Raw genomic sequence first — 21496 nt, 5'->3', positions numbered from 1 at the left:
TTCAATATCTTTGTTTAAAACGAGTTAACTTAATTACTTTAATGTTATTATTTTTAGTTTAAAAGCCATTTCTTTGAATTGTTTGCAGCGATATGGATTTTTATTGCTGAGAATTATTGTTTAACTCAACCTTTACATAAAAACTCAAAAAAACCCAGACCAAATAAGTAAAATAAAAAATTAAACGCTAAATGCGAAGATAAAGTGGTATTTTCAAGAAAAAAATTAAAATGGCAATAACTCTTCAACGGCTAACTTTTGGATATGCTATTATAAGATCAAATCAGTTTGTTTTGACCCCTACTACACGCTCTTAACAGGAATAGGTCGACTTAACCTGTAACCCTGTATATATACGATCTCTCGGCTAGTTGACAAATGCAGAGTCTGCAGAACGAAAGCGAATTATTTACGAAATTACTTGAAATGACGCAAACTATACAATCTGGTGAAAATCAATTGTACACTCCTACACTTTTAATTCGACTGCAATTTTTTTATCCTACTAACGTATTTAAAAAATACGACTTCTTTGAGTATAAAATTAGTGTTGAGATGCATGGCAAATAGAATTCTTCGTTCTTCAATTTAGTTGTAGAACCACGTCTTGATTGTTAATACATAGTAGATAATTCGCTTTAAAATCGTCTCTCGGACCAAAATTATTCCTGCCCCTTTAGCCAAACGTCAAAACGCCAAGGAATAGAATACGCTATCGATAGAAATTGACATAAGCGTATGATGTTTTGCCTAAGGATTCGGTCACCCTACCAACGACAACGACGTCCACGAACAAAATTTTCGCAATGAAATAAAATTGTGCAAAACACAATTAAAAATGAAATTTAAGAATTTCCTGTCGTATTGGTGTTTGGAAATAAATTTTTTGAGATCAATGGATAAACAAATAGGTTTTTCATAGAAACGGTGGCTCCTAGAAAAAAATGTATCTAACCTTTTTTATAGATAATTAGATGATCTACAATTTTGGTTCAGGTGATTGTATGATAAAATTACCGTCTCGGCAAAAATCGCAAAAAACCCTATTTCTTTTTATTAATTGACCTCGAATTTTTTTATTTCCGAGTACCAGAATGACGGGAGATTTTAATATTGATTTTGAACAAATTTAGGCAAGATTGGAACTTTGGTCGTGGTCGTCTGCGTCGTTGGTAGTGTGATCGAACCATTACCAAAATGTCATGAGCTTATGTCAATAATTAGCGTTAGCAGTTTCTATTCCATGGCGTTACGTACGTTTGTCTAAAGGCCCAGTTGTTTTAAAACTTGGTGCAGTTATTCGCAAAGGTGTGCATCTGATTTTACTAAAAATCCTCAAGTCACAATTCCACAAATCACAAGTCGCCTTTGTGGGATGGGATAAGGCATGGGGCATTATAAAAATAAGAATAAAATTGTTTGTACTTTTTTTTATTTTTTTTTATTCTTTATTGCTTGCTATTGAAAGTTACAATAAAACTTAACCTAGGAATACATTCAAACAATTGGCGGTCTTATCGCTATGCAGCGATTTCTTCCAGACAACCAGACGTACGGAGAGAAATTAAATTAAAGGAAAGGAGTAGGGCAGAGCATAAATATATAATATAAGGATTGAAATAATATAGGTATAACACAAACACAATAATATAAAATTTACATAATAAATAAATACAATATAATACATACATTAAATACATATATATTTACAATCGATACATACATGATACTTTGATAAAAATATAACAGAATTCGAATTATTTTAAATATTTTTCTGAAATCTTGTACCAAACCAGGTCCTTCTTCCCTTCCTCCTACGAATCATCCTGTTGATAGAGTACTCTCGTCAAGAACAGGAGAGACTTGGAGACAACTGCCTCTTGATTGAAAGCGAGAAATCGACGGAAACTTGCAAACAATAACGATCTTGATCCGACTATTCCTGGTGCGTTGTAAGCTTAAATTTATTGCCGATGTAAGTCTTATTTGTGGTTAGTGGTTAGAGATTGTTTACCTAGTAGCATGTATTAATGCAGCTCCCATTTCCCACTTTGACTGATAAGTCGGCATACTCGTGCAAAAAAAGTTGTATAATCTGCTTTCGGGATATCCAGTGTGAGTTTTCAAGTTGATTATTGCATGCTTAAAATATTTATATCAAAATGATCTGATAATTTGTGAAATGTGCAATAAGCAAGCAACTGTCTCTTGTTAAGGGATTTAGACTAATATCACACCCCGGACACTACATACAAAATTATCGTTTTGACAGTCACACTGTAGAGACTGCAAATGTGTGTGTTAACGCTTTATGGTTGGCACATTTTTGACTAGCGTAAAAAAAATTCGCGTTTTTCTGATGAAATACATCCATAAACAGCACCATATCTAACCATTTTCTACGAAAAACGATAATCACAAATCCAAAATAATAAAATTACTTTAAGTCAATTTGGTCCCTGTAGAAAAATGTGGACCATTTTTAGACTGATCGTGCGGGGTGAGGTAAGTGTTTAATTTTGGCGGGAGGTGGAGAGTGTCCGTTCTATAGCGTTTATACCCGGCGCGGCCTGAGATGATCCCTATGACACTGACAGTTATTCTCAAGAGACAAACTTGTAATGGCGTCACCATTAAATTAGAAACGTATTGGAGGCGTCTAAAAATGGCATTTATTAATTTTTACGTAGCTTTATGCCATTACAATGATATTCCGTTGGAATTATAACAATTCTTAACATTTACGAGAAATTATATCAATCTGACTTTACGTTTACGTCCTTCAAAACTTACATCGTTGGCATTTATCGACTAGTGCGGAAAGTATCGATAAACAAATTTCGATAATGGAAACGAGTTCACATTTTTTCCATGCTTAAGCTATAGTTTATTCTCTATTGAATGGAACAGAAGATCGCAGCATAATTAATTAATTAATTACCGTTCGCGTTAATTTACTTACCTATGATAATATAAGTTTTTTAGAAAAATTAAATAGGGGATTCCATTTTCATGATAAAATAATATACACTGTGTTAAACGGGTTAAAGATTACGAGAAAATGATAAGGTGCATTTTTATGTTTTGGAAAACTTTCGTTTTACTTACCGTTTCGTTTGCATAATAGACGTTAAAAATTCATTTTATAATATTTGTAAAAACATGTTTACCGACGTGGCTGAATGCAAACCACGCCTTAGCCTATAAAATAGTAAAGTATCGACACGATCCATCATACGAGCAATCACTAAGACGAACTGTCATAGGGATCATCTTAGGCCGCGCCGGGTATAGCTACTATTATGTATCACAATATACAGATACATACAGTAAGGAAACTTCATACAAAATGTTCGAAATGGCTCCCCCCCCCATCAAGCGTGTTTACAAGGGTATTGAGGGGGATCGATAGTAGCGGGTGACACATCCACAGATTTTGAATATAGTATGGAAAAAAGTTTAAAGTGATGTCAATTCACATTAAATAAATATCGATTGTTTCAGTTTGTAGCCCTTTCAATAAATATATTTGTAAATACCATATCTGACTACAAGTTAAAAAGAGACTATTTTTTAATTTCTATAGATATGGCAGTATGAGTTTTATATTACGTTGACATATTTTCTATCAAAATGATAGCTACAAATAGTACCTATTAGGAGTCCAGTCTGTTTAAAGATCGCATCTATTTTTTACGCAATCTAGAAGAGCACGAAAATATAAAAAAAGGAAACCTTAAAAAAATCTTGTTTAAATTTATGTGCATAATTACGTAAATATTAGGGAAGAAAAAGATAGATATTATAATTATTGTATTTTTATCGATACGTGGCGTCTCCACTTTGTCAAGCACTAAGCCTGTCAAACTATTTTCTTTTTCTTCCTAAAACAAAAAGGTAGAGGTTCTATGCTCGTATAATAATAATTTTAATTTATTTTTGCATATTTTGTGTTTTTTAATTTAATTTAATTTATCGTTTTAAAAATAATTTAGTAGGTATACCTACATACAAGTATTCTAAATTCAGGTTTAAAATAATTATTGAATATATGTATAAGACAAATATCAAGCATTATAAATAATTTAGGTACATTAAATAGCCTTCGGCGTCCATAACAAAACTAGATTTCGAAATATAGCACTGATAAAAACGTATTTACTTTTACAAGCTGTATTAATTCGGATTGTTTCTTCTTGTAAATTCATATTTAGACTACACCATTTTTGTATTTTAACGGGTTTTAATCTCCAAATTACCACAAAATCAACTGTGAAAAAAAGCAAACAGAAATATACAGGCCGAATTGATAACCTTCTCCTTTATTTTTCAAGTCGGTTAAATATCAAAAAGTAACAGCCCTATAGCTGTACGTCATAATTTCATGGGGGGGACTTAGTTTCCTAACTGTATGTACGTAGTATATATCTGTCAACTGTGTATGTATTCTGTGCTAATATCACACCCTGGATACTCCATACAAAATTATCGTTTTGACAGTCACACTAGCATTAGACATTTGTACAGAGTGCAAATGTGTGTGTTAACGCTCTAGGGTTGGCACATTTGTGACTTGCGTGTTCATGTCACATTGGTCGATCAAAAATATTTATTTATTTGTAATATTCATTGCCCTGCGCCAAATTTCCAACATAGGTACGAGTAGATACATTCAATTCAAACAAAAATACAACATGTCCGAGACTCGCGAGTTTTGCACGTGTACCGCGTGCAAAACTCGTACATATTTAGAAACTACGTTTAGAGCACAAGGTTTAGATACCCATATCACTAAGTACATTTTTTAGTACATTTCTTTCCGATCCAGGAAGACATTGGTCGATATAACATCTCAATGTCGTACGCTCTTTCCTATAGAGATTGATTTTGTGTTCTGGTCTAGGGGTCGAGCTGTCGTCGTATTGGCCTTGTCATACAATACTCTCAGTACTTCGATATACATACAATCTATTCTGCATCGTTGAAAACCTGAAATACAGCCCAGGTTTCCACCCAATCAAACGCTTTCTCGTAGTCCACGAACGCTGAACAGAGCGGCTCTTCGTATTTTTGTATAATTTTGGCGCAGCATGTGTATATGATCCATGGTACTAAATTATTTACGGAAACCGACTTGCTCGGGAGATTGGGAGTCACCTACCTTCCGTGTTATGCAATTTGTTAAAATTATCGAGAATAGCTTGTATACCTTATGTAGCTCAAACGTAAGCTAGTGAGATAAGTTTATAATTCTTTAGGAGGGTATTATTATCCTTCTTCTCTTTATCTACGCTTTTGATTCACGCCTCTGGGGTAGCCTCCAGAATAACGGAATTGAATAATCTATGGACTTGAAGAATTGGTTTTCCACCAGCTTTAAGTAATTCAGTTGTGATATCGACGTCGCCTAGGGTTAAAAAAATATTGTTTAATTTTCCTTTCAAAAATAATTATTACTATATCTAGCTTCGAAAAAAACAAGAACATTGCTTGCGGTCTTCAGCTGAGTAATCTGAGTATGTCCGATAAGGAGATCCCTTGTAAATACTACAGGGCTACTGCGATGACTGCGTCTGTCCAGAAATATATGCTAGTCTGATATTTGATAACGGAAGGTATAACAAAATCAGATAATATCTCACACTTTTATTTTGTTCTCTTATCACTCCTTACTATTTTTTTGTATTCCTTTATTCATTTGTGCAGGGTGAGACGAATGTCAGAGAATAGAATAACGCTAAGGAATAGAAACTGCTATCGCCAAATTATTGACATAAGCTCATGACATTTTAGTAATGGTTCGGTCACACCACCAACGGCGACGACGACCACGACCAAAATTCCCATCCAGACAAAATTTGTTCAAAATAAAACATTAAAATTTCCCCTCATATATATAATAGCGACAACTCGCTATTATTAATAATAACCAGCAAAAACTTAGGTACGTAAAATCAAGTTTTTCATATCTGAATATTTTTTTTTTTCACTTATAATACCACAAGAGCTTCAAAATTATCGGGTATTTTCCGATAGGTTCGTTGCAAACAAATGAAGGAGTCAAGTTTTTAGTCAAGGTTAAAAAATCACGAGCGCGAAGCGTGAGTGATTTTTCCTGAAAAACTTGACGACTTTATTTGTTTGCAGGGAACCTTGAGGAAAATGCCAGATAATTTTGAAGCTCGTGTGGTATTCGGGGGATTATTTTTCCGTCCCAAATGTCGGCCAATAATTTCACAATTGAATTCAACCTGTCAGTTTGACGTCAACGACCAGAGAAAATTTAAAAAAAATTATCAGTATAACACCATGTAGGTTGTACCACGTGACGTCGAATGGTGCAATTCTATTGGTCGATATTTGGGTCGGAAAAATAATCATTGATATATTCTTTTTTTTAAGAAGTGAATATTATAAAGAGTCTGTGAATATTTCAAGCGTCTTATGTTGTCGTTATCAATATGGAACGAAAAAGATGTTTTCGTTCTAAGTTTTTTGTACGGGTGTTAAATATTTATATTATTCCAATTTTTAGTACTTATCTGTATATATAGCGGAAACAGAAATATACATATTCTCTGACATTTTCAAATGTCTAACAATCCCGGTTCATGAAATACAGCCTGGTGACAGACGGACGGACAAACAGATAGACAACGAAGTCTAAAGATCCCGTTTTATCTAAAAAGGTAAAATAAATTATTTTCTTCAAAGAATTAAACCGCCTTCGAAACCACAAATAAGCGCTGAGTGAAGTCGAAAAATAAATTAGTATAATATTATTATGAGCTCTGCCCACTAATATCTTTGAAGTCAACAACAACCAACGCATAGATATTTAATCTGATTAGGTATATTCAAGGTATATTATTAATTTCTTTTATGATTGAAATCAATATTCTGATTCCATCCAAATTAATTTCTCACCTTGACTTTTTATTATATTTAGAATTTACCATTATCAAAACGCCCAAAAATTTCCACGCTTGTCTCTAATAAGTATACTATCCTTTACTCGTGTAAGTCCACCCTACGCGGACACACTCTTTTGGAGAGAAATAAATTCCACAATTCTTAATGTGGGTAGCAGAATAATAAGTCGACTGTTCAAATCACAAACAGCATTAGCAAATTTCCAGACTGTGCTGTGGAGACGGCAACTGAGTTTCCTGTAGTTCTGTAAAAAGTTCTGTTTCCTATGATGCGCAGCGTTCGGACTTGATATACATTTTTATCTTTACCATTTATTCCTTCGTGTCTGATGTATTGTAAAGGCATTGGTAGGGGTGGACCAGTGTCACTATTGCCCATTTCCTTTAATACTGTCCTAAACTACATTATTAATTTTATTAAAGTTCGCAAATATCCTATTACTTTGTCGTACCAATTCCATTTTTTCTAGTTAATACATATTATGTCTGAATGAAACGAAGAAGGACCTTTTAAGTAAGTAGCTATCTCCAACATTGCTGCCCAAGACATTACGATTTATTAATTCATATTAAAATATTATTAAGAGCTCTAAAGTTTTAAGTGACTATCGTCAGGAAGGGTCAGCCAGTACATATTATTTTAGCATTTTTGAAAATCAACATTAACTAACGGGTGACCGTCTTCGGCGTTTATCGTCTTGCCTCTGCTTTTGCATATTTTCTTTCCTCTCAATTGTCTAATGCGTACCTACGTACCTCAATTTTATCGATTTCGTACCAAAGAAAGAATCTGGTTTAAAGGGTGACTTGTAAGAACAAATATAAACAATTGTTCCTTGTAGATATTTGTTTTATAAACATTAAAGATTTATTTAAATAAAAATTAATAATTATACATTGCTTGCTGTATAATAATATAATAAATAATATACCTTAATATTGAATTACATCATATGAAATATGTTTTCAGGAAAATCCTTTCATTTCACGTATTGTATTCATTACAAAGGTCCATGCAAAATATAATATATTTTGTGTCGATACGGATTTTAATACTAACATGATGTATTACGTACTTCAGATACCTGAAAATGCATTCATTTGTTCCTAGAATTCTGTCAAAGGGAATATTTTAATCAAAATTTCTCATTTACATTTGCAGGTATTCCTTTTATATTGACCAATGGAATACTATATGCGTATCTCGTATATATTTCATATGTGTGATCTGCTCAACGATAATTATCACATTCAAGGAAGGTGTATTTACAGTTAAATGGAATTAAATTTGTTACAGTTTGTATACGTCAAAGTAGCATGGTTTCGATCTAAATCTAATCCAATCCCATCGAAAATTTCCACACTGTATAATACTCAAAAGTGACTGACTGATTGACTGACTGACATAGTGATCTATCAACGCACAGCCCAAATCATTCAAAGGATCGGGCTGAAATTTGGCATGCAGGTTGATGTAAGGACGTAGGCATCCGCTAAGAAAGATTTTGATAAATTTTACCCCCAAGGGGATGAAACTTTGTCAATTTTAAACCGATCGGATTTCTATTTATAAGTAAGTTTGATTCCCGATCGAAGCAAGTGAATTTTCGAAAATCATTGAATGCAGTTCTATTTCTTTTTAAAAATAAAGGCATATTTATTTTCAGCATAATTTGCTAACTTCAGTATTTCAAGCAGTTTTCCTCCAGGGCCCATCGAAAATTTCCACACTATATATTTAGATTATTGGAGTTTTACGCGTAGCAACGCATTTGGCGATTCCTTTTTATTATAAAGATTGTCGAATCATAAGCATTTTTGATTTAGATTATAATCATCATCATCATAATCACCTCTTAAATTTTATTGTGTGAAATTACACACTGAGATATCTTGAGTAAACAAAATGTAAATTCTTAAACCCTTTTAAACAGCTATGCAGAATCCCATTGAAAAGTCATATTACGATCTGGCAGACAAATATATAGATACAGTATGAGACCTATATCGTTATCGTCATAGCTACGCCAGCAATTGGATCCTGTCTGGATTTTAGACCCTTTTGGGGTGAGGGGCTTAGCAAAATATTGTTATCTAAATGTATATAACTGTCTGCCTGTCAGTGAATATTTGAGTTGCTCAATACGGCTACGTATTTTTATTGTGAGGTACACTTATGTGATTGTTTGTAGGACCGCCCCAAATGGTGGTAAATCTTTATATGGATATACATATGATTACAAAGTAAAAAATATTAAAATATGTATTAAAAAATATTCCTTACGTGCAGATGGTTTTCAAGTTAGTTTACTGTATATTATTACGTGTTGAACAGAAGTTAGAGCCGTTCGCAGTAAATTAGGAATAGGTGCGGAAAATCTAGCTCAGTGATATCGTCGGCCACTTCAGTTTTTACAAATTTAAGGTAGTGGTCCACAATGGCTGGTCCATCCTCAAATTTCGTCAATCACTTATAAAAGTCATAAGTTTTGTACAGTATTTGAGATTAGCATATCATTATACATGGTGACCGTCAGCTTCATATCCATTGATGAGTTGAGCTTTGGTAGGTAAAAAGGATCATGCCGGAAGAAATGACTTTTTTTTTTAAATTTGTCAGATTATACCACACCACTGATGATTTGAGAGTGGAGTACATTTCGTCTCGTATTGGGCCAGCTTGCACCACGGTTCCACACCCCACAGAAGACCGGTGTCAGATAGTAGCATGCAAATGCTACTAAGTTTCATACGGTGAGCGGAGGTCCCGGAGGTCCATTTCCTTCTCTAGGCGCTCCCTAATCCATTCCTACTTTCCTGTCCTCAAAACTAACCTCATCCTTACGCGTTAAAGCAGGCAACCCATTTGCAAATGTTCACAGCTGCTTATGAGCGCTTTAGATCAGGCAAGCCAGTTACAAAAAAACTGCGTCAGGTGGTCACACAAAGCTGTGAAAAAATATTCTTGCTGATCATGCGCCGTACCTCCAGCTGACTTTTTAATTTCTTCAAGATACAAGACAATAATCTGACAAATTTTCAAACCTATGGAAAAAGGCATTTATGTAATTCCAAGAAGTGGCCGGACCACATCGATCTGCAGCTGTTGGTCACCAATAATTATCCCAACCAGTACGAGAATAATCGCAAAATTCCTTACATGAAATTAGTTGACAAAAAAAAAGGTAGCATCTATACATGAAAAACATCTTAAAATGTTCAGCTGACAAGGCCCACTTAATAAAAAATTAAATATGAAAATCTTTAAGGATAAACCTTGGAAATGTCATGTCACTTAGAGAAAATAATGCGTTCCGTTGTTATTTGTTGTTAAATGTTAGGTACATTTTTTTCTGTATCTAAAATAGTGGGCTTTATCTTAAGGGGCTGACAAGACCAAATTGAAGTTATTTGAGCAGTTTTTTAAGAAAAGATATTTATTCTAGCCCATCAAAAAAAATATATGTTAATATTCATCATATTTCGAAGAAAGTGGACGGACTCGATACATAATTGGACGAAATCGGCTCTATAGAAAATAATTGCAAAGATTGGTCTTAAAATCATCATTAAACTATTCTATGTGTTTATTTTTTTGACGTACGGGTCTGCAATTTAAAACACGAAGTCAACATATTCATACCTGAACCTCTAACGAGTCATATTTCGCATATGACCCACACTTTTCCTTAAATCACATAATTTCTTATAATTTTCTTCTACGACCTGGCCCCGTCCAGAAACAGTGATATCGCGCTCTCATTTGCGCACACTGTCCAATTGTATGGGAGTAAACGAGAGCGCAATCACTGTTAAATTGGGTCTTGTCAGCCCCTTAAATAGATTTTTATTTGTAAAATTAAAACAAAATCATAAAAATATTAATCTGCCAAGCTTCTTTCGGCCAGGAAGAAATGATGACGAATTATTTTTCGTTTCTTGTTTCCATTGCTTGTTTAATTAGGGTGGACGAGTTTAAGGATTTTAATTATTTGGCGATTTGCAACGGCTGTCTCGATAATTGCCCCATAGCATCGTTGATGATTAATTGGTGCTTGCCGTATCGAGTGGAGAGGAGATTAAACTCGTTATAAAATGCGAGATGTAATCTGCGAACAATTATTTTATTTCATGTCCGCTCAGGATCGATGATACAGTGCACGCAGGATTTGCACTATTGATTTATACCCCCCTCGAGCGGGTGGCGCGCATGAATTTTCCTATCATAGCTGGCATTAATCTGTAACAAAATATTTTAAAATAACTTATAACATTTTATATTTTTGAAATAAATAGATTTTTTCTATTTCACCACCATCCAAAGTTTAAATAAAAATATTTTGAATAATATTTTGTAAGTAGGTGGAAACTAAGTTGTAGATAAAATAGGTCATAAGTATCTTGCAAAATTTCTCCATTGAAGACCTCTGGTTCGAATGGTAGCTTTCAAGTCCAAAAGAAAAAGTTTGTGGTTTATGTTAATTTATCAATTTCATTGTGATTGATAGTATAATATATTTAATATTTATACTTGTATTATATTTCAATTTGAAATAATATCTAATTTATTTTTCGTTATTTTTGAGACATTTGAATTTTGCGTCAATAACACGTTCAATATCGTCAATTAGCAAATAGTTTCCAGATTTAAGTACCCCCATGCTAATTGATAAGCTTTAGTACAGATCATTCGTTATCCTGTGCGAATGGGTGCTACGCGTAATGGATCCCGTCCGGCATACGCGTACGCGGTGACCGCGCCGGCCGCACGTGATTTGAAAAATCAGTTTGCCCTGCATTCTCAACTCTGCGTACGCCACACTCGCACATAAACGAGGGTATATTGGCCAATGCGTTTGACGAGCGTCGACACTTAGTGATCATATTGTACGGATTTCGATATTGTTTTCGATCTAGTATATTTAGTGCTCATCAACATCACTTGTCGTCAGGTCAATCGTCGCCGCAGGGTGGTACAACGCCTCCGCATAAAATAAAAGCAGCTTTCTGCCGGGACGCGAACACTAGGAGTGGGTGTCCTAGGGGTAATAACTGCAACTTTTCGCATTTCGAAGACGATATGGACAGGTAAGGACTTGAATTATAGATTTCTAGTTAATTTTGTATTTAATCACATGAATATAAGTTTGTTTTCGAAATTATTTCAATTAAATAGAAGTTTATTCCTTATACATTTTAAAATCATCAATCAAACATTCATACCAATGAAATACTTGTAATTATTCTATGAGTTTCTTATTCGGTAGACCAGATTTGTTGTTTAGTAGTAACTATATTACAATGTTATTGTAAAAGAATAGGACGGGAACCATATTAATTCTTAATAGAAGTAAGCTTAACTTACATAAGATTAGTTAATATTTTACAGTTTCGCTAAAATAATATTATTATTTGATAAGGTTCATCATAGCATTCCCAACAACGATAATTTCGGTTAGGTAAGTTGAAACAGAAATGAATTTAAATTGTTGCAAGGGTATATGCATGTATGTACTTAAATATTTCTCATATATATTAAATAATTAATTGAGAAACGAAATTTTGAAGCGTCACATGTTTAAGCTTATTTAAAAATATCAACGCTAAGAGTTCGCGCTTCCCTATTGAACAATAAAAAAAAGCTATTTTTGTATTCATTGTTTTACTTGATTAAGGGCCGATTTTTCAATGCTTTGATAAAACTTAATAATGTATACAACTACCATTTTTAAAACGTATTCCAATTGCCCGTATTTGACAGGTTACGTGAAATTTTATTATTATAATACTTTATTGGACGAATAAGTTTTATCCAAGCATTGAAAAATCGGCCCTAAATGGAATTCTGTACAACAAAATGGTATTTAAATAAATCTCGTCACAATTTTATGAAAGAGATGATAAAAATGTCGATTGAATTAATTCAAAATATGATCCATAATAAAAGGTATGCGACATGAACAGAACATTTAAAATTATAATTCTGATACATTACTATGAAAGGAAAATTTTTCAAGATGTATCAAAACAGCTTCCTGTTTTGCATGTGACGTCACGGCAAAGATCAACAGGTTCACTTGTTGAAAACAACGACGTTCGGACTGATATTCGAATGATTTATCTCTTTCGTGATCTTACATAATATACTACATGCATATTCCCTCAACCATATCGATGTATAAATGTTCGGTGTTCTAGGATATATGGAATTCTGTGTCAACGTATTTTAATTTGGAAAATTATGTGTTTTTATTTTGATGAGTCCGCAATGCAAGTGTACAAAATTTGATTGGCTGACGTAAATCTTTCGTTCTGTGTTGATCAATCTTCAGTTTATTTTATCCATGTGGGAATGCGAATTATATATTATAAAATTTTTGTTATTCTGTCCGAATATTTTTTTGGATTATTTCTGGAAAGCAATGAATGTGCAATGACTGCATAATTAATTCGGTTTAAGTTGATATGTTGCCGTTATATTATGTTATTTATTTAAATATTAATTCTGCTTAATTGTCAAGAATGGATACATCATTGTGTACGAATGGTAGATGTCGGAACATTACTGTTGTAGTGTTGTTTCGTTGTATGACTCAACAACAAATTTTTTATATTTTTTTGGGTTCAGCTTCTTCTATTTAGGTTTCATATTATTTTTGAATGTTGATGGAAAACCGTCGTAGGTAGTAGACTGAATTTGAGCAAAAAACGGATATGTAGATGTTGCTATTTTTTTTTTGAAAATATACACTGGATACTTTTATAAACTACATAATATTCAAATTGGCATAATTTCACAGTACAAGACCATCTAGAATCATAAAGCTGTTTTGTTACTTTTTCAAAGTTTCAATGAAAGAGTTGAACATTAAACACTCAATTATTATTCTTTAACAAAAAACATTACACCAGCAAATAGTGACCAGACCAGCAGTGAGTGCTGGATAACTAAAACTTGGCTGGTCACATTGCTGCTATGCATCTAAAAAAAATAACAGCAAACGTATCATGACAACTATATCAGAGTCAGACAGAACATATCAGAGAAAGACAGTACAATCACAGTTACACCAAGTTACACATAGATTCACACGATACACAGTACACATTGTATGTTTGTTGCACGTCCCGCCTGTCAATAGGTACCGAACGGTGCAAACGAGCACCACAATAACGAACGGAAACTACTCCTATATATCGAGTCTGCCGCCGATGTCGCTCCCGCCGCCGACGATGGGCGGGCAGGTGCCGCTGCACGTGTACCAGCGGTTCCCCCCACCGCCGCTGCCCCAGGCGCAGCACGTCATCCAGCACCTGGAGGCGTTTAACATTGTGCCGAGTGAGTATACGTTCATTGAATCCTTTTTTTCCCCTCCTTGAAGATACTCCATTTTCCATAGGGTGAAATCACAGTATATGGGACGCTTATCCACTAAAATTTCCTCGATGGCCACTCCCAAAGCAAGTTAGCAGGAACTCCGAGATCTTCTATAAAACGTCTGCGAATGATCTATTTATCGGGATGTTTAGTCCTGTTACGCTGTAGAAGCCCTTTTGGGTTAACAGCGATCTTACTAAAAAAAATCGGGATGTATAGGATTGTGTTGGTTATATTGATTTATCAGGGAGACATTAGATACACGCAAAGAGCGACACGACAAAATGGCGGCCGTGTACTCGTGTGGGCGTGAGGCAGGGCGGCTCGGCCACGAGTGTATTTTAAGTTAATATTTCGCCAAGGATAGTTTGTTATTCACCAAGGTTATCGGGATATTCTAGATAGAAACTGCGCATGTAATTATTGTATTTCAAGTTAAGTACTACTTTTTTACATACACCTATTAGTTTAGGATATTTAAATACGTAGGATCACTTTCTTGGACGAATTTTAAAGAGTTTTGTCCACCTATCCCGATGAAATCATTGTTCGGTATCACAAAGCAGATTTAACGAATATATGTTTCGTTCCAATTTGGGTATAGGTAAGGTTAGATTAAAACTTAAATATTGAATTTAGACCACGAGTAAAAAAATCAGAAGCAATTCATAAGAATAAAAAAACCTACAAAATACGTCATAAGATGAATTTTACATATTATTAGCTTCAGGAGTTTACGGTTTTCGATAGGTCTCAAATACTGGATAGCATATTTGTTATATTAAAGTTTGGATATGATGAAATCGAAAATGGAAGGTATAGCAGTAGCAGTATTTGTAATATGAATTATGTATATTTATAGAAGGTAATAAACTAAGAGCTATTTTTTTTTTGTTATGACCTAATTCTTTGAACTTTTAAACCCGTTGAGCTATCGAATCCTATGAAATGTTGAAACGCTTTGAAACGTGGCGTATTCGTACGGATTGAGCTTTGGTGCTCAGACGTTGTTTATTCAACGTTCGACCCAACTACCTAAGCCTAACTACTACTATGACCCTTTGCGACTGGCTGTGATTTGTTAAGAACTGACTACATCAATTAGGCAGTTGTGTAGAATACATTATTATTACATTCAAACTAGTTTTCAGCTCGACCTTTGATTTCTAACATATATAAATACTAGGTTTACGCTCGCGGCTTCGCCCGCGCTGTCAAAGAAAAACCCGCATAGTTCCCGTGGGATTTCCAGGATTGCGTCATTTTCCCGGGATAAAAGTAGCCTATGTCCTTTCTCGGGTATCAAAATATCTCCATACCAAATTTCATGAAAATTGGTTCAGTAGTTTAGGCGTGATTGAGTAACAGACAGACAGACAGAGTTACTTTCGCATTTATAATATTAGTATGGATGAGCTCTATTTATATTTGTCGATCATTAAACCCAATAAAGTCCATTCTTTTAACTTAATTTTATTTCATCTTTGAATTAGACGTTTTTAAATGATTACAATCGCAAACAATCACACCACTTGAACAATCGCGAACTCATGACAGTTACGTTGGCAGCGATCCATTCCATGTCGTCGCCGATGCCGGCGATGCAAGCGGCGCCCATGTCGCAGGAGATGCCGCTGGCCAATCAGATGGCGGACGCGGCGAGGAACGACAATATGCAGCCGAGGTAATTGTACAATCTTACTTTTTCAATTTATATGTATACACAATTTTTCTTCGAAAATTTCTGAGTATACAGCTCATGTTACAATAGTTTAATTTATGCTAATAAATGTCATTGATACTCTGCCATAGATTGACAAGATTAATAAGACTTCCAGAGTAGATTTATATATCCTATAAACCATTTATACATTCGTCGATAATTTACAGTTGACAAAATGAATTAGCGCGTTTAATGTCATTATTGCGCATTGTTCAGAGTATTTGTCAAATTGTATTTATGGATTGATCCAACGATTGATGAACATTAAATTGGATACTCGGAAATTCTACCAATATGTTCGCTTCGGCACTGGAATAATTTTGTTATGGAATTCAATTACTAATTTCAAAGTATCGCTGAATTATAGCGAATATATAATTAACGGTTTGAAATTCTGCATAATTATAAAATATTCGAATGAACGGATTAAGAAAAAAGACCATGGAAATATGGAGCCAATGTCAGTCAAAAAAGTCACAGCTAGTCTTAAAATAATATCTGAATAAATCTATCACCCCGCACGTTTCAGGAACTACACACCAACTGGCATTTTGACCGGGCAGCAGCCGATGGGGATGAACCAGGGCAACGTGATGATGCAGCAGGAGCGGCCGTACTGCCCTCGCTATAGCGGGCTGCTGACCATCGCCAGTGAGGCCAACCAGCAGTACCGGCCGGATTACTTGAGCGCTATATACCAGGCCAGCTCCATGGCCAGCTCGGCCACTATGGCCAACTCGGTTGGCGTGCAGAGCACAGTCGGGGTGCAAAACTCTATGGGCGTAGCCAACTCGATGGGCGTTCCTAACACGATGGGTGTAGCCAGCTCTATGGGCATTCCCAACACCATGGGTGTGCCAAGTTCTATGGGCGTGCCAAGCACGATGGGCGTGCAAAGCTCGGTCGGGGTGCCCAGCTCGGTTGGAGTGCCCAGCTCGGTTGGAGTGCCAAGCTCGGTTGGAGTACCAAGCTCGGTTGGAGTGCCAAGCTCGGTTGGAGTGCCCAGTTCGGTCGGCGTGCCAAACTCGGTCTACCAGCATGACCGCAATGCTAATGTGCAGCTCCCCGTGTCGAACCTCTTCGCGAACGTGCCGGAGCAAAACGCGTTCTCCTCCTATGATGATTGTAAGTATTTTTTATAAGGGATTATTTTATAATGATGAAATTAATAAATGTTTTAAGGTGAACTGTGGGTTTTGGTGGGTTGGGGTTTCATCTGTAAATTCGATGGGATTTTTAAAAATTAAAGAAAAATACCGATTTTATTGGGGACTCGAATGAGAAAGACCAAAACATCCATGGTTTTGTTTGTTAACAAAATAAAATAAAATAATATAATGTTTGTTCTAGTGGGGCTGGGCTCTGACATGCAGTTCCGCAGCCCGCCCGGCTTCCCGCCGATGTCTGCTCGCCGCCGCGTCGACTCGTGGCCGACTACTTCGGTAAATATAATATATCAATTAATTAAAATTATTCGTCATTTTGCCCGCATTATACCTTACACAATTAGGTTCACTTAAAAAAAACAAAAAGATGTTCGGGAAAGTAATATTCACACAAATATAAAAAATTTCAAAATGTACATGTGTAATTGGCTCGCTTGTAAATACATACTCTTGAAAATCCACTTTTGTTAGTATGAAACAAATATCCACTATTGACCTCTGTGAGATATTAAATGTGAGTAGTACAAAAGAAACTTCTAGAAATATGTTGCCTTTGTAAAATTGTTTTTATTAACCACATTCATTTTGTTCTAGAATTTCGATTACAACTCGATGACCGAGGCCATGCCGCAGATGCAAGCGCCCACTGACAATGTAAGTTGTTAAATTTTATTTATCTTTTTGATAAATGATAGCTTAAAAAAAAGTATATTATATTTGTGAAAGCCAAAAAAGGTAATTTGTATCATATTTTCTTATCATGCAACTATAAGCAATTGATAAAAAAGTGAAAACTTGATAAAGTAAGGCTTGTAAAAGTCTTTAAAATTACTATTTTGTGTATAATAATTCCCTTTTTTATAGAAAAATACTTTGTTCTTATTGGAAATGATTTTGCATTTTTATTTTCAGAGAATTTTTCAAAATATAATTTTATCTCCGATGCTTTCGTACATCAGATTTTCCATGGAAAATTTGTATTTTATATTCCTTTCGAGAATATTTCATATAAACCCGTCTTATGAACAAAAATAAATTCAACATCAGCTTTAATACCAGGAATTTTCAATTACGCTTCATAGAATGTTCTCGCAATTTTACCCAGGTATATCACGTTTCTGCATCCCAGTTCTCGGAATTGTAAAATCTGAAATTATGAGGATAAAATGCATTGCAAAATCTGTTTACCGGGAATTTTGCTCGCTATCTGTATCGATTCACTGAGCTGCTCTGTGATTGGTCGACGCTACGCGAGCGCAACGCGTGCGATCAATACTGTCTGATAAATTAATTTTCTATTTTACTTCATTGCGCCAACAATTTCCAAGAACGGACTATAGTGATTTTTTTTTTTTAATTTAGACGCAAACGAGCGTCTTCCAATTAGTTGGCAAATAAAAGAAAATCCTCTCAATTAATTCTTAATCCTGCGTGGGTAGTCGTGAATTTCTCAATAACGCCCGCAGACTTTGCATTTAATAATTTTATTTTATATTATGAAATTATGTGGGTGTTGGAAAATATTTTCAAAACGATCGTCCCACATGAATTGAGAAAATAAACTAAGTTTGAGTAAATATTGCAGTTCCTTTCCATTTATTACACAAATTATAAACATCTCTGCTGAAATTACAACTCATGTTTATTACGAGCATGTTTATTTTTTTACTAAATGAATAATAATTGATGACAAAAAATATCTATCCCCGACGCAATTTCATCTGCTCTTATAAGGAATATTTTTGCAACGTTTCTGCCGTTCTAATATTAGAAAATAAATTTTCATTTAAGAAACTATCAACAAATTAAATATTTTATTGCAGGCTTACGATTTCAATCTCATGAGGGATGCTCTGCCAGTAATTCCTGGACCATCTGATAAAAATGTATGTAAAACAAACTATATTAAACTGTGAACTTTCTTTCTGAATCTTTAGTTGCAATTTTTCCTACTCTTTGCGCTGGGTGTTACTAATATTTTTAGTTAATAATGCACTTTTATTTGTGGTTCTTTAAGTTTTTATTTAGCTTTTTTTCATATCTCTTCTCCTGTCCGTTTAGTATAGGCACTCGACTTGCCGATATTTATCTATTAATTATATCATAAAGACTTTGACTATCTCGGAACAATCAACAAGACGACATCTGAGAATTCAATTTTCACAATTATATAAGAACGAAACGAATGTGTGCTCAGAAACGACGATTTGAAGCTTCGCAATGTATCTTTCTAGAGCGCATGCTGAAACAATCCAGCGTCCAGGATCCTTCCTTCTTTTGTTCTTAAAATAGACCGTGTAATAGTCACTGCCTTTGAAGCGTTTATTTTAATTAAATCCTGTTGAGTCTCCACTTTTACTGATTTCATTTCTTTGTATTATGAATTTTCTACGATTATACAAAAACGAATTTATTCCATCATAGGATGGAACAGGAAGAATGGATGGTTGAGAATAGAACCTCGAAATAGCGACGAGTTAATGATAGCAAACTTAAATTTATTAAACAGTTTTTAAGACGAACTGAATCTTTTAAAAGAATAACCTTTTTTATACAGAGTTTATATTATAACTGAATTCAAGATTTAACAACTTTTGATAATATTATGTCTGACTTATTAAAGTTGAATTTGCAGTAGATTTTTTTGTAATATTCTAATCTAAGTGGTATTCCACTTATTCCATAAAGAATTTACCGATCCAATACACTTTTAATTCGTATAAAACGACTCGAAAGATTAAGATCAAAAGAGAAAAAATGTTTCGGAAATAGCAGAGGTTTAATTTTGTACGTATTTCAATGCTTTCCTATTTTATTTTTCGAGTTTTGTATAGCTACAGCTTAGCCGTGTCAATATAATTATTTTTGTTAATAATGAACTATTTTAATTCCAACAAAGGAAGTAGCGAGCCCTGCTAAGCATGTAATACCAGAATCATTAAAGAATAGAATTGTAAATTTTTCTTCATGTACTGTTTTATCACGAGTGGAGAGAGATGGCAATAGTCGTCCCTCCTTCGTGCGAGCGAGACGGCATACCTGGCATTAATGATTCTTTTCTTTATTGGTTCGTGTTAAAACGCTTCAGTAGTGTGCTTTACTTTAGTGTGATTTTGATGACAATTAGAGTATAGTATGAGCGTTCGAAGCCAATGTTTGTTTAGAGATGTGTTGCATATTCGGTCTGGTGGACAAGTGGCCCTTATTGTGAATGCTTGCAGTTGAACAACAACATGGCGGGCGACAGGCGCGTGGTGGGAGCCGACAGATACTATGTGTTGCTTAGGGATCTGGTTTCCATCCCAGACAAGGAGGACACTACTAACGAGGATGAGGACGAGGTATTCAAACGTACCATTCATGGCGGAAAATGTAAACAAAAATATGCCCATCTACATGCTCCTTTACTATCGAAAAGGTTTTGTGGATTACGAAGCGTTCGACCTATGTTTGTTTACGTTCTCAGCCCACTTTATGGAAACAAGTTTGCCTGTAGGCTCAGGGCCGTACCGAAGCGGAACGGAGAAGAGACCATATGGAACACTTTGGATTTCTCGATTATGTCTTAACTAATAAAATAACAATTTTGTTCTTTATTCAATTAGATCTACTAAACGTCTCGAATTTAACATTTATTTCTGATATCCTTCTTCTTTGTATTTTTAATGTTATTCCTTGTTTTCCATTTGAATGTTTGATATGAATCTGTTTGTTGTAGCACGAGCTCGAGGAGGAGCTGATGGCCTTGGAGCGCCGCATCGATACTGAGTTTAAGAGTACCGACTAAATTGAAGACCTGTTACGTCTTGACACAGTCTGGGAATTCTGTTGATTTATTTTGTTGTCTTTTGTATAAGTCAAATGTGGTGCAATTAATTTTACAACCTAATCGGTTGAATCCTTGTACTTTATTATAGTTTTATTAAGTCTATTTACATTTCTTGTTTTGTTTATTTTTATAGTTTTATATTTACAGAATATGTAATTATTTATAACGTATCTTCCAGTTTCTTCCATGTATTGTAATTTTTTTATCTAAGTATACACTTTATGAATTTTTTAACCTGATGCAGTTTATCGTCATGGCTCTAATAATTAATAATTCATCGAAATAGATATTTTAGGTTGCATAAATTTCCATAGGACTAAAAACGCGTGGCAGTCGAGCCCATGTTGGAGCGATTCACGCGCGTAATGTATTGTCGCCTTTATAAGCTAAGTGTGAAAAGTAGCTTTGTGTCCCGCGTCTACCAACAAAAATACGTTTTGAGCTTTGTTTTTATTTTGTGCAGTAAAA

At 34.6% G+C, this 21496-nt stretch overlaps 1 protein-coding gene across 3 annotated transcripts in view; it reads left to right on the top strand.

The window, feature by feature from the left end:
* The window catches only part of roq (RING finger and CCCH-type zinc finger domain-containing protein roquin), a 36475-nt gene extending 15250 nt beyond the window's left edge, over positions 1 to 21225 (top strand). Inside the window, exons 9-17 of one of the 3 annotated variants that reach the window (XM_089714189.1) lie at positions 11885 to 12020; positions 14075 to 14271; positions 15880 to 15994; positions 16563 to 17158; positions 17384 to 17475; positions 17794 to 17853; positions 19023 to 19085; positions 20421 to 20540; positions 20918 to 21225. In XM_089714189.1, coding sequence (XP_089570315.1) covers positions 11885 to 12020; positions 14075 to 14271; positions 15880 to 15994; positions 16563 to 17158; positions 17384 to 17475; positions 17794 to 17853; positions 19023 to 19085; positions 20421 to 20540; positions 20918 to 20986 — 1448 coding nt within the window. In that variant the 3' untranslated portion in view covers positions 20987 to 21225. Of the gene's footprint in view, positions 1 to 11884; positions 12021 to 14074; positions 14272 to 15867; positions 15995 to 16562; positions 17159 to 17383; positions 17476 to 17793; positions 17854 to 19022; positions 19086 to 20420; positions 20541 to 20917 lie in introns of all 3 variants that reach the window. The other 2 variants (XM_089714179.1, XM_089714199.1) reach the window with 2 other exon arrangements.
* The last annotated feature ends 271 nt before the right edge of the window (positions 21226 to 21496 follow it).

The sequence above is a fragment of the Colias philodice genome, chromosome 1 (genome assembly GCF_061535455.1).
Source record: "Colias philodice isolate Cphi_HAF_F1 chromosome 1, ilColPhil1 Martin Lab GWU primary, whole genome shotgun sequence".
Classification (NCBI taxonomy): Eukaryota; Metazoa; Arthropoda; class Insecta; order Lepidoptera; family Pieridae; genus Colias; species Colias philodice.
Note: the sequence above shows the minus strand (reverse complement) of the source record. Positions and strands in the feature narration are given on the sequence as shown.